The sequence below is a fragment of the Salmo salar genome, chromosome ssa23 (genome assembly GCF_905237065.1).
Source record: "Salmo salar chromosome ssa23, Ssal_v3.1, whole genome shotgun sequence".
NCBI lineage: Eukaryota > Metazoa > Chordata > Actinopteri > Salmoniformes > Salmonidae > Salmo > Salmo salar.
The window spans coordinates 17195243-17210122 of record NC_059464.1 but is presented as its reverse complement, the minus strand read 5'-3'; the positions used below and the strand labels follow the sequence as shown (position 1 = coordinate 17210122).

Sequence of the window (14880 nt, the reverse complement as noted above, 5' to 3'; positions counted from 1 at the left end):
GTGAGATTATCTGATCATGTTAGTACTAATAGCATCCATCTGTAATATCAACATCAGGGTATGGATCCAGTGATACTCTCCATTAGGAATACTGTAGACTAGAGTCAGATCTGGCCCCAGCAGCAGCAGTATGGTCTATTGAGAGAGTACAACCAGCCTTTGATCTAATGCATTATGCTGCTAGCTCATTAGCAGGGTATTAATCAGGCCTTCAGAGCAGAACATGTTGTGCCATGATGATGACTCTGGAATACTGTATATGTGGACACAAACAGAGTTTGTGTATGTGTGAGAGCTCTTGGATTGGGACAATTCACTCTTAATTTACCACATATTTGTTCTGTTCATAACCATACCAATGTGTATGCTTGCAAGTCTTCTTTACTGGTAAACATGTCTCATTTAACTTATGTATCTGCCTGTGCCACAATATCCATGAAAAGACTGTGTTAAATTGAGTTAATCTCTACAGGATCGCCCCCCCCCCTCTGCGGGACGGTTGAGCTAACGTAGGCTAATGTGATTAGCATGAGGTTGTAAGTAACAAAAATATTCCCAGGACATAGACATATCTGATATGGGCAGAAAGCTTAAATTCTTGTTAATCTAACTGCACTGTCCAATTTACAGTAGCTATTACAGTGAAATAATACCATGCTATTGTTTGAGGAGAGTGCACAATTATGAACTTGAAAATGTATTAATAAACCAATTAGGCACATTTGTGAAATCTTGATAAAACATTTTGAACAGATATGCAATGGTTCATTGGATCAGTCTAAAACATGGACATACACTGCTGCCATCTAGTGGCCAACATCTAAATTGCGCCTGGGCTGGAATAATACACTATGGCCTTCATTTCCATTTCAAAGATGGTACAAAAAGAAGAAAAAAAGCATGTTTTTCTTTGTATTATCTTTTACTAGAGCTAATGTGTTATATTGTCCTATATTAATTTCACATTTCCACAAACTTCAAAGTGTTTATTTTCAAATGGTATCAAGAATATGCATATCCTTGCTTTGGGTCCTGAGCTACAGGCAGTTAGATTTGGGTATGTAATTTATTAATCCACTACATTTATCAAAGATCATCATTCCTGTCTATCTTCATCCTTCATTGAGAACCTCTTAGTACCAGTCTTACTGTATCATCAGCAGCAGATATACACCCAGGGTCCAGTTTATTAGGTACACCACCCCGTTCATGAAGATGGATCACTCCTACAGACAGTGAGTCCCGTGGCCGTGGCTTGCTATATAAAGCAGGCAGACAGGCATCGGAATTCAGTTAATGTTTGTTTGAGCGTTAGAATGAGCAAAACGAGTGACCTAAGGGACTTTGAGTGCTATATGATCATCAGTGCCAGGCGCACCGGATCCAGTATCTCAGAAACTGCCACCCTCCTGGGCTTTTCACACACAACAGTGTCTAGGGTTTACCGAGAATGGTGCGAAAAAGGAAAAAACATCCAGTCAACGGCAGTCCTGTGGGCGAATAACAGCTCGTTGATGAAAGAGGTCAAAGGAGAATGGCAAGAATCGTGCAAGCTAACAGGTGGGCCACAAACACACAAATCACAGCGCAGTACTTATTTATTTAGTACAACAATGGTGTGCCAAACAGCATCTTGGAACTCACAACTCGTCAATCCTCGTCACGGCTGGGATATTACAGCAGACGACCACACCGGGTTCCACTCCTATCAGCTAAAAATGAGAAGCTATTCCAGTCGGCATGCAATCACCAACACTGGACAGTTGAGCAGTGGAAAAAACATTGCCTGGTCCGACCAAATCCAGGTTCCTGTTGTGTCATGCTGATGGCAGAGTCCTACCTGCTGTCAACGGTACAGGCTGGTGGTGTACTGGTGTGGGGAATGTTTTCCTGGCACACGTTAGGTCCAATTGAGCAACAATTGAATGCAACAGCGTATCTGAACATTGTTGCTGACCAAACCCAATAGAACATTTTTGGGATGAGATGGAACAGGCTGTTCGTACCGCCGTCCAATCTGTAGCAATTGTGTGAAGGCTTCGCATCAGCATGGACAACATCCCTGTGGAACGTTTACGACACCTTGTAGAATGCCCCAAATAATTCCGGCTGTTCTGGAAGCAAAGGGAGGTCCGACCCGGTACTAGATGGGTGTATCTAATAAACGGACCACTGTGTGTGTATATTCAAACAGAACCGGTGTTTTGGTCTCATCAGGCGCAGAAGAATCAGTTCAACTGCAGTGAGGTGAGCGAACAGGCCCTGGGGTGCAGTGTGCTAGCTAACAAGCAGTGGGCTGCGGTGTGCTAGCTAACAGGCACTGGGATGCAGGATGCTAGCTATCAGGCACTGGGCTGGGCTGCAGTGTGCTAGCTAACAGGCACTGGGCTGGGCTGCAGTGTGCTAGCTAACAGGCACTGGGCTGGGCTGCAGTGTGCTAGCTAACAGGCACTGGGCTGGGCTGCAGTGTGCTAGCTAACAGGCACTGGGCTGGGCTGCAGTGTGCTAGCTAACAGGCACTGGGCTGGGCTGCAGTGTGCTAGCTAACAGGCACTGGGCTGGGGTGCAGTGTGCTAGTTTACAGGCACTGGGCTGGGGTGCAGTGTGCTAGTTTACAGGCACTGGGGCTCTAGCAGCAGTCAGAATCACTGCACTGTGCTCCTCTCGCGCACCTCTGTGTTCTGGAACATTACACCCTGTGCGTTAGTGTCTCCTTGTAGCTCAGAGCAATGATGACTGACTGTAGTATTCCTCAGAATGTATACAAAGGCTCTAACCTAGGCATTTGTTACCATTCTAATCCTAGGTGTTATAGAGGGGATGGGATAAAGCTGAACACAAATTTCCTCTTGGACATTGGACAATAAAGTAATCTTCTTCCTTTTATTCTGTTTCTACTAATCTTAGGCGAATGTACACAGCAGATCAACGCATGGGCTTGGCTGGAGAAGGACTCCCTGAGGACTTGGAGTCGCCTACTATTGTCCTCAATGGTCCCGATGCCGATCTCCACACTGACTCAGGTAAACAGATTAACAGTGTGTGCGTCCAAAATGGCTTCCTATTCCCTATATAGTGCACTACTTTTGACCAAAGCCTTATGGGTCCCTAGGTCCATGAGACTCAAAATGATCTGACTTAAAGGGACATTTAAAAAAAATTGTCCTTCATATTCATCATCTCCAGCACCACCCCAACATCAACATACAGTATGTGAAAATGGCTTGTTTCTATGTTTTGTGGGGGGAAAGAGTTGAGGAAGTTAAGTGTTTCTAATGACATCATCAGTGTGCATTATGTGATTTTTAACCAAATATGAGTAGGGATTGCCTACTAATTGGTTAATGATATTATTGGAAACAGTTATCTTCCTTTACAACAAAACATAGAAAAGCGCCATTTTCACATATGTTGATGTTGTGGTGGTGCTGGAGATGATGAATATGAAGTTGAAAAAGGGTGACATTTCCCTTTAACCCTTAATCGCATTTAGTAACTTGTTGTTGCTACTGGTAATAACAGCCCAGTGCAGATAAGGCAACACAGCTTCATTGACCTTTTTAGGTAAACACTAACGCTACTCGTTCTGCGTGTTTATTCAGTTTGGCTTTGTTCTCTGTCTGGGCACACACACACAAACACACTTTGCGTCTGGTCCAACGGATGGAGTGCACGGTCCTTCTAGTCAGATCTGCCCAGGCCAAAGGACCAGGTTTTTTGCACATACATTCTCTTGTCTTATTATTACCCTCCATTCCTATCCCCCTCAGATAATGCTGTGGTTGTGGAGCCAGCCTCTGGTCTTGGAGCAGACCTGTTGGATCTCTACCAGAGAGGAGAAGGATCTGACATCAGCATCCAAGTAGGGGAGCAGGTCTTCTCCTGTCACAGGTAATCAATCAGCCAATTCAATGTATGAAGTCCTTTTTGCATCAGCAGTGGTCACAAAGGGATTTAGTGTAACTTGGCCTAGACACCACAGAGCAAACAGAAGCACAGTGGCCAGGAAAAAACTCCCAAGAAGGAAGAAACCTAGTAGCATAATAAGGTCTAAAGGTCAATCAATATTTGTGTAGGAGATTGACTATGATTGTTTTGTTTTTATCTCCTACACAAAACCCCGCCTGGGACTTATCAAACCTTTGTACATCTCAATTGCTCTTCTATCTATGCATAATTTCATGCAGCTCAGTAGGTTGTAGGTGGCGTTAGTAGGTGTATTATTTTCACAAAGCAGTTATAGTTCATAACACCAGGCCTACATATAGTTCAATCGAGTAAAGGCTTAACTCCATGAAAACAGAGACAGAATACAATATGTAATTTTATTGAATAGTTTGGGGTAGGCCTTGTCCCCCACCCCACCCCACAAGGTTTGAGTTGACATACTCCGCTAGATTCATGCTCATATGTTGAAGGAAAGGATAGTGATTATTGCACGAGTAAGCCCATAGGTTAATCAGCGAGCGTGGTGGAATTGCCTTAGTGTGTCATGCTCATAGGCTGAAGTTAATAGGTGACTGACATTCCGCGCACTTGCTTATAGTAAAGGAGGAGGAAAGACGTGACGCTATGCTGATGAGGTAACATAAACACTAACATGGATACCTGCTATGCTAATGAGGTAACATTATAAACATTACCCTATAAATACCGGCTATACTGATGAGGTAACATTATAGACACTACCTTTATAAATACCTGCTATGCTGATGAGGTAACATTATAAACACTACCTTATCAATACCTGCTTTGCTGATGAGTGAGATGGGAAGCGATGTGAATTATTTAAGCAGTAAGGCCAGAAGGGTGTGGTATATGGCCAATATACCTCGTCTAAGGGCTGTTCTTAGGCAACAACAGCTGATGCGTGATCACTAATATTAAGGAAGTCTCAAGGTTTTGCTCGCCTGAGGTAGAGTGCCTCATGATAGGCTGTACAGTAGATTATACTATTTACCTTAAGAGTTTTCATCTATATTATTCGGAGCTGTCTAGTTACTACCACAAACTGATGCAGGCTCTAAGACCGTACTCAACGAGCTGTAATAAGGCCATAAGCAAACAAAATAATGCTCACCCAGAAGTGGCTCTCCTGGTGGCCGGGGACTTTAATGCAGGAAAACTTAAATCTATTTTGCCTCATTTCTACCAGCATGTCATGTGCAACCAGAGGGGGAAAAAAAGAGACCACTTTTACTGCACACATAGAGACGCATACAAAGCTCTCCCTCGCCCTCCATTTAGAAATCTGACTATAATTCTATCCTCCTGATTCCTGCTTACAAGCAAAAACCCAAGTAGGAAGTACCTGTTCAATATGGAAGTGGTCTGATGACGCAGATACTAAGCTAAAGGACGGTTTTGCTAGCACAGACTGGAATATGATCCGGGATTCATCCAATGGCATTGAGGAGTATACCACATCAGTCACCGGCTTCATTAATAATTGTATCGACAACGTTGTCCCCACTTTGACTGTACGTACATATCCCAACCAGAAGCAATGGATTACAGGCAATATCTACACTGAGCTAAAGGCTCGAGCTGCCGCTTTCATGGAACGGGCCACTAATCCAGACGCTTATAAGAAATCCTGCTATGCCCTCCAAAGAACCATCAAACAGGCAAAGCGTCAATACAGTACAAAGATTGAATCCTACTACACCGGCTCTGAAGCTCGTCGCATGTGGCAGGGTTGCAAACTATCACGAATTACAAAGGAAAACCCAGCCGTGAGCTGCCCAGTGACACAAGCCTATCAGATGAGCAAAATGTCTTCTATGCCCGCTTCGAGGCAAGCAATACTGAATCATGCATGGGAGCACCAGCTGTTCCGGACGACTGTGTGATCATGCTCTCCGTCGCCGATGTGAGTAAGACCTTTAAACAGGCTAACATTCACAAGGCTCGCCCCGTGAATTACCAGGCTCGCCCCGGATTACCAGGACGCGTACTCAGAGCATGCGCTCACCAACTGGCAAGTGTCTTCACTGACATTTTAAACTTCTCCCTGACCGAGTCTGTAATACCTAAACTCAGCAAAAAAAGATACGTCCTCTCACTGTCAACTGCATTTATTTTCAGCAAACTTAACATGTGTAAATATTTGTATGAATATAACAAGATTCAACAACTGAGACATAAACTGAACCAGTTCCTCAGACATGTGACTAACAGAAATGGAATAATGTTTCCCTGAACAAAGGGGGGGTCAAAATCAAAATTAACAGTCAGTATCTGGTGTGGCCACCAGCTGCATTAAGTACTGCAGTGCATCTCCTCCTCATGGACTGCACCAGATTTGCCAGTTCTTGCTGTGAGATGTTACCCCACTCTTCCACCAAGGCAACTGCAAGTTCCCGGATATTTCTGGGGGGAATGGCCCTAGCCCTCACCCTCCGATCCAACAGGTCCCAGACGTGCTCAATGGGATTGAGATCTGGGCGCTTCGCTGGCCATGGCAGAACACTGACATTCCTGTCTTGCAGGAAATCACGCCTCAGAACGAGCAGTATGGCTGGTGGCATTGTCATGTTGGAGGGTCATGTCAGGATGAGCCTGCAGGAAGGGTACCACATGAGGGAGGAGGATGTCTTCCCTGTAATGCACAGCGTTAAAAAAATGACAACAAGCTCAGTCCGATGATGCTGTGACACACCGGCCCAGACCATGACGGACCTTCCACCTCCAAATCGATCCCGCTCCAGAGTACAGGCCTCGGCGTAAGGCTCATTCTATCGACGTTAAACGCGAATCCGACCATCATCCCTGGTGAGCCAAAACCGCGACTCGTTAGTGGAGAGCACTTTTTGCCATTCCTCTCTGGTCCAGTGACGATGGGTTTGTGCCCATAGGCGACGTTGTTGCTGGTGATGTCTGGTGAGGACCTGCCCTATAACGGGCATACAAGCCCTCAGTCCAGCCTGTCTCAGTCTATTGCAGACAGTTTGAGCACTGATGGAGGTTGTTGCCATCCTGTACCTGTCCCGCAGGTGTGTTGTTCGGATGTACCGATCCTGTGCATGTGTTGTTACCCGTGGTCTGCCTCTGCGAGGATGATCAGCTGTCCATCCTGTCTCACTGTAGCGCTGTCTTAGGTGTCTCATAGTACGGACATTGCAATTTATTGCCCTGGCCACATCTGCAGTCCTCATGCCTCCTTGCAGCATGCCTAAGGCACATTCACACAGATGAGCAGGGATCCTGGGCATCTTTCTTTTGGTGTTTTTCAGAGTCAGTAGAAAGGCCTCTTTAGTGTCCTAAGTTTTCATAACTGTGACCTTAATTGCATACCGTCTGTAAGCTGTTAGTGTCTTAACGACCGTTCCACAGGTGCATGTTCATTAATTGTTTATGGTTCATTGAACAAGCATGGGAAAGTGTTTAAAACCTTTACAATGAAGATCTGTGAAGTTATTTGGATTTTTACGAATTATCTTTGAAAGACAGGGTCCTGAAAAAGGGACGTTTTTTTTGTTGTTGCTGAGTTTACGTTTCAATCAGACCACCATAGTCCCTGTGCCCAAGAATGCCAAGGTAACCTGCCTAAATGACTACCACCCTGTAGCACTCACGTCTGTAGCCATGAAGTGCTTTGAAAAGCTGGTCATGGCTCACATCAACACCATCATCCCAGAAACCATAGACCCACTACAATTTGCGTACCGCCCCAACAGATCCAAGGATGACACAATCTCCATTGCACTCCGTACTGCCCTTTCCCACCTGGACAAAAGGAACACCTACGTGAGAATGCTGTTTGTTGACTACAGCTCAGCATTCAACACCATACTGCCCTCAAAGCTCATCACTAAGCTAAGGACCCTGGGACTAAACACCTGCATCTAAGAGTAGGTAACAAAACATCTGCCACGCTGATCCTCAACACGGGCTCCTCAGGGGTGCAGGCTTAGTCCCCTCCTGTACTCCCTGTTCACCCACGACCGTGTGGCAACACACAACTCCAACCACATACATTTTTCAGACGACACAACGGTGGTATGCCTGATCACTGACAACGATGAGACAGTCTACAGGGAGGAGGTCAGAGACCTGGCAGTGTGGTGCCAGGACAACAACCTCTCCCTCAACGTGAGCAAGACAAAGGAGCAGATCGTGGACTACAGGAAAAGGAGGGCCGATCACGCCCCCATTCACATCGACAGGCTGTTGTGGAGAGGGTTGAGAGCTTCAAGTTCCTTGGCGTACACATCACCAAACAACATATAATGGTCCAAACACACCAAGATAGTCGTGAAGAGGGCACGACAACACCTATTCCCCCTCAGGAGACTGAAAAGATTTGGCATGGGTCCTCAGATCCTCAAAAATATACTGCTGCAGCATCGAGAGCATCCTGACTGGTTGCATCACTGCCTGGTGTGGCAACTGCTCGGCATCCAACCGCAAGGCGCTACAGAGGGTAGTGCGTATGACCCAGCACTTCACTGGGGCCAAGCTTACTGCCATCCAAGACCTCTATAACAGACGGTGTCAGAGGAAAGCCCTAAAAATTGTCAAAGACTCCAGCCACACTAGTTATAGACTGTTCTTTATGCTTCCGCACGGCAAGCGGTACCGGAGCTCCAAGTCTAGGTCCCAAAGGCTCCTTAACATCTTCTACCCCCAAGCCATTAGACTGCTAAACAGTTAATAAATTGGCTGCCCGGACTATTTGCATTGACCCTCTTTTTTTTATACCGCTGCTACTCGCTGTTTATTATCTACGCATAGTCACTTTACCACGACCTACAGTTGAAGTCGGAAATGTACATACACCTTAGCCAAATACATTTAAACTCAGTTTTTCACAATTCCTGACATTTAATCGTAGTAACAATTCCCTGTGTTAGGTCAGTTAGGATCACCACTTTATTTTAAGAATGTGAAATGTCAGAATAATAGTAGAGAGAGCGATTTATTTCAGCTTTCATTTCTTTCATCACATTCCCAGTGGGTCAGATGTTTACATGCACTCAATTAGTATTTGGTAGCATTGCCTTTTAAATTGTTTAACTTGGGTCAAACGTTTCGGGTAGCCTTCCACAAGCTTGCCACAATAAGTTGGGTGAATTTTGGCCCATTCCTCCTGACAGAGCTGGTGTAACTGATTCAGGTTTGTAGGCCTCCTTGCGTGTACACGCTTTTTCAGTTCTGCCAGAAAAGTTGGGATTGAGGTCAGGGCTTTGTGATGGCCACTCTAATACCTTGACTTTGTTGTCCTTAAGCCATTTTGCCACAACTTTGGAAGTATGCTTGTGGTTATTGTCCATTTGGAAGACCCATTTGCGACCAAACTTTAACTTCCTGACTGATGTCTTGAGATGTTGCTTCAATATATCCACATAATTTCCCTACCTCATGATGCCATCTATTTTGTGAAGTGCACCAGTTCCTCCTGCAGCAAAGCACCCCCACAACATGATGCTGCCACCCCCGTGCTTCACGGTTGGGATGGTGTTCTTCGGCTTGCAAGCCTCCCCCTTTTTCCTCCAAACATAACATTGGTCATTATGGCCAAACAGTTCAATTTTTGTTTCATCAGACCAGAGGATATTTCTCCGAAAAGTACTATCTTTGTCCCCATGTGCAGTTGCAAACCGTAGTCTGGCTTTTTTATGGCGGTTTTGGAGCAGTGGCTTCTTCCTTGCTGAGCGGCTTTTCAGGTTATGTCGATATAGGACTCGTTTTACTGTGGATATAGATACCTTTGTACCCGTTATGACGGCAATTTCTTTCTGAGGTCTTGGCTGACTTCTTTTGATTTTCCCATGATGTCAAGCAAAGAGGCACTGAGTTTGAAGGTAGGCCTTGAAATGCATCCACAGGTACATCTCCAATTCACTCAAATTATGTCAATTAGCCTATCAGAAGCTTCTAAAGCCATGACATCATTTCTGGAATTTTCCAAGCTGTTTAAAGGCAAAGTCAGCTTAGTGTACAGTTGAAGTCGGAAGTTGACATACGCTAATATGGGAGTCATTATAACTCGTTTTTCAACCACTCCACAAATTTCTTGTTAACAAACTATAGTTTTGGCAAGTCTGTTAGGACACCTACTTTGTGCGTGACACAAGTCATTTTTCCAATAATTGTTTACAGACAGATTATTTCACTTATAATTCACTCTATCACAATTCCAGTGGGTCAGAAGTTTACATACACTAAGTTGACTGTGCCTTTAAACAGCTTGGGAAATTCCAGAAAAGTATGTCATGGCTTTAGAAGCTTGTGATAGTCTAATTGACATCATTTGAGTCAATTGGAGGTGTACCTGTGGATGTATTTCAAGGCCTACCTTCAAACTCAGTGCCTCTTTGCTTAACCTCACTAGGGTAGGGGGCAGCATTCGGAATTTTGGATGAAAAGCGTGCCCAAAGTAAACTGCATGCTACTCAGGTCCAGAAGCTAGGATATTCATATAATTGGTCGATTTGGATAGAAAACACTCTAAAGTTTCCAAAAGTCAGCCAAGACCTAAAAGAAAATTGGTAGACCTCCTTAAGTCTGGTTCATCCTTGGGAGCAATTTCCAAATGCCTGAAGGTACCATGTTCATCTGTACAAACAATAGTACGCAAGTATAAACACCATGGGACCACGCAGCTGTCATACCGCTCAGGAATCATGAGGTAGGGAAATTATGTAGATAAATTGAAGCAACATCTCAAGACATCAGTCAGGAAGTTAAAGCTTGGTTTCAAATGGGTCTTCCAAATGGACATTAACCACAAGCATACTTCCAAAGTTGTGGCAAAATGGCTTAAGGACAACAAAGTCAAGGTATTGGAGTGGCCATCACAAAGCCCTGACCTCAATCCTATAGAACATTTGTGGGCAGAACTGAAAAAGAGTGTGTGAGCAAGGAGGCCTACAAACCTGACTCAGTTACACCAACTCTGTCAGGAGGAATGGGCCAAAATTCACCCAACTTATTGTGGGTAGCTTGTGGAAGGCTACCCGAAACGTTTGACCCAAGTTAAACTCTTTAAAGGCAATGCTACCAAATACTAATTGAGTGTATGTAAACTTCTGACCCACTGGGAATGTGATGAAAGAAGTAAAAGCTGAAATAAATAATTCTCTCTACTATTATTCTGACATTTCACATTCTTAAAATAAAGTGGTGATCCTCACTGACCTTAGGCAGGGAATTTTTACTTGGATTAAATGTTAGGAATTGTGTGAAACTGAGTTTAAATGTATTTGGCTAAGGTGTGTGTGTAAACTTCCGACTTCAACTGTATGTAACTTCTGACCCACTGGAATTGCGATACAGTGAATTATAAGTGAAATAAACTGTCTGTAAACAATTGTTGGAAAAATTGCTTGAAATGCTCAAAGTAGATGTCGAACCAACTTGCCAAAACTATAGTTTGGTAACAAGACATTTTTGCAGTGGTTGAAAAACTAGTTTTAATGACTCCCACCTAAGTGTATGTAAACTTCCGACTTCAACTGTATATGTACATATTACCTCGACTAACATGTACAACCACACATTTACTCGGTACCTCCCGTATATAGCCTCGTTATTGTTATTTTATTGGGGTACTTATTTTCTTAATTTATTATTATATGAAATATTTTCTGCATTGTTGGTTAAGGGCTTGTAAGTAAGCATTTCAAGGTAAGGTCTACATACGCCTGTTGTATTCAGTGCATGTGACAAATTTAAAATGTGATTTGATTTGGTATGGATATTCCACAGCTGTCAGCCAATCAGCATTCGGGGCTCAAACCACCCATTTTGTAACCTGGGTGGTTCGAGCCCTGAATGCTGATTGGCTGACAGCCATGGTATATCAGACTATACCACAGGTATGACAACTTTTATTTACAAGTTTTGTTTGAGCTGCTTTTGAAAGTTAAAGTCCAGTTGAAAACAGTAGTTAGATTGTTGAGTTCAATTTTCATAGTTAGCTAAGCTACTAAGTCTGTTTATTTGGTTACCATAACAACTACTGTAGCTATCTAGTAAACTTGCTAGCTACTTCATTGGATGTTGAACATATTTCTACCTGCAAATGTGTTCAATTATAGCCATGGTATACAAGGGATAATCAACTCGGGGCTCTATGCGATCTCTGTAAAATAATGCAACTCCGTGAAAGGTCAGTTCCACGCGTTAATTATTTTCCATAAAAATAACAGACCCTCATTTATTACCCCTTACTCACTAGATAAATGAAGGGACGATCCATTCAGACGAGCATTACTGATTGAACTTTCGTTACTACATTAACATTCTCTGGCATTTGATAGACTTCCCTGATGCTCAAACTTGATTGATTGTTGGGCAGTTCCTCATGTAATAGTGATACACATGCAAGGCTGTTTGGAAGTGGAATGAGTACAGATACTGCTAATGATCTGCTGATACATACCGATGCGCTTCTTGTACATGAAAAGTTTGATAATAGCTACTTATCTTGTGTATTTTTTTTTTAATGTATTTGTGTGTCACATGAAATCATGTTATAACAGTGTTATGCATTTGCATACAGACGTCACCTTGAAGGGATATTTGCATAGATTGGTTATCATTTTGGCATGCAATTTGAACAGTTGGATTTCAGGCACAAATAAATTGTCATGATTATACAATGACCTTTGAATCAAACATCAACCTGAAAAAGCCCCCCAGACCAGCATTTAAACCAATAATGTGCACCAAACACAACCATCTGTCTCTGTGTCCAAAAATGTTGCTTGATTTATCTTCATGTTTCTGTTATCATTCATTGATAAAAAAAAAAAGTAAGCTGTACAACACAATCACAGTCCTCAAGGCCAGAGGGTTTCACCAAGCCGTTACGCTGTGGTGAGGTCATTCAGTGGTGCAGAGGTAGTGCTAGTAGTAAACATGGAGACAGGTTTCTCCCTCCCTGCCTGTGCTCAGGGGATCTACCCAGACAGACACAGTGTAATGCAGCTCCTCTCCAGATGAAAGCGGGAAAACCTTTTTTGGTGTTTTTCTAGCATTCCATGCCGTGTGAGCCTTGACTGCAGTGCAACACTGCTGAATCTGATTAGTATGGTAGCCCAGTGGTGCCTGCCTGCCTTCCGCAGTTCTCTCTCGCTCCCTTCTTCTCTCGATGCCACTCCACTGGGGCTGAGCTGTGATCTACCAATCACTTTCATCCATCCCTCCATCCCCACCTCCCCCGGCTGGGGGAAGAGAAGAGATATCTAGACTGACTGACACAGACACACACCTACCTCTGCTGAGGGAAGAGAAGATGTATTCCCCTCCTCACGGAGACTGACTGACATTCACAATCTGGAGCCTTTCATTTACAGCAGCAAGACTTCTACAGCTCATTGTATGAAGTCACTCTTTTGTTCCACATACAGGAGGACTTGTCATGTTCTATACGTTAGGCTGATGGTGCTACTAAAGTAACTCTGTTTGGAGTACAGCTCTGTACCATCATGACCACCTTTTGTTAAACGACTTTAGTGTCTCCCAATAACACAAGTGTGTCCAATATTCTTAATATACACTGCATGATCAAAAGTATGTGGACACCTGCTCGTCGAACATTTCAATCCAAAATCAAGTGCATTAATAAGGAGTTGGTCCCCCCCTTTGCTGCTAGCCTCCACTCTTCTGGGAAGGCTTTCCACTTTGCCCCTTGACGTTTCCACTTCACAATAACAGCACTTACAGTTGACCAGGGCAGCTTTAGCAGGGCAGACATTTCACGAACTGACTTGTTGAAAAGTTGCCGTCCTATGATGGTGCCACGTTGAATGTCACTGATCTCTTCAGTAAGGCCATTCTACTGCCAATGTTTGTCTATGGAGATTGCATGTCTGTGTGCTCGATATTATACACCTGTCAGCAACGGGTGTGGCAGAAATAGTCGAATCCACTCATTTGAAGGGTTGTCCACAAACCTTTGTATATTTAGTGTATGCCATTTAGCAGACACTTTTATCCAAAGCAATTTAGTCATGTGTGCATACATTTTCGTATGGGTGGCCCCAGGGAGATGTCAGCCAGTGTTTTAAGGAATAGTGACAGTAATCACTGAGAATTGATGTATAAATGTGTTACAATAGCATGGAGACATTCACGATTCTTTCAACAGCCTTTTTTACTGTAAATTCTCTCCAGTCACGTCGTCTATTTCTGCTTCTATAATAAGCTCTGCTACAGAAGAGGACACCCCTCCTGAAGTGTAGTTAAATGATCACTCTGAGAGAATTATAACACACTCCAAGTATATGGAAACACAGTATGGCAATGAGGGGGTTAAATAAAGTCTATACTATTTACAGTATGTGGGTGTGTGAGAGAGAAAAGCAGAGGGGTTTGTGTGTGACTGGGGAGAGAGGGGGCCCTTCCTCGTCCATGACAAGATAAGCTAGTGAATAATGGTGACTGTAAAACTGTGGATCCCCTCTGATGATTTTCACTGAGCTGTCATGATGCTAGAGATGATCTGAAGATCATATTAGATATGCAATGTGCTGCAGGGTCATATGTGCATCTCAGTGGCCGTTGAGCATCATCTTGGTAAAAACATGGGCTTCGGTTCAGAGACTGCAGAATGGTTGTTTGATGTCCAGATCAGTCACTTCTCTGAAGGTCTGTGTGCTAGACATACCATCACCATGTGTCCCTTCAGGGCCAGCTACACCATCACCACACACACACGCACAGGCCACACAGCTGAAATATGACGTGTGTTTGTTTTTAGGGCGGTCCTGTGTGCGCGGTCTCAGTATTTCCGAGCTATGCTGTGTGGGAGTTGGATGGAGAGCTCCAGACAATGCATCACTCTACAGGGGTAGGTCCTGGCACACATGCATGCATACAGTTGAAGTCGGAAGTTTACATGCACCTTAGCCAAATACATTTAAACTCAGT

General features: G+C 43.8%; 1 protein-coding gene across 4 annotated transcripts in view; it reads left to right on the top strand.

Annotated features, from left to right (window-relative positions):
- btbd8 (BTB domain containing 8) overlaps positions 1 to 14880 on the top strand; it is a 51531-nt gene that overhangs the window by 4418 nt on the left and 32233 nt on the right. For all 4 annotated transcript variants that reach the window (XM_014169101.2, XM_014169105.2, XM_014169102.2 and 1 more), the window contains exons 4-6: positions 2908 to 3023; positions 3771 to 3891; positions 14711 to 14800. In XM_014169101.2, the coding sequence (XP_014024576.1) occupies positions 2908 to 3023; positions 3771 to 3891; positions 14711 to 14800 (327 nt within the window). The remainder of the gene's footprint in view (positions 1 to 2907; positions 3024 to 3770; positions 3892 to 14710; positions 14801 to 14880) is intronic.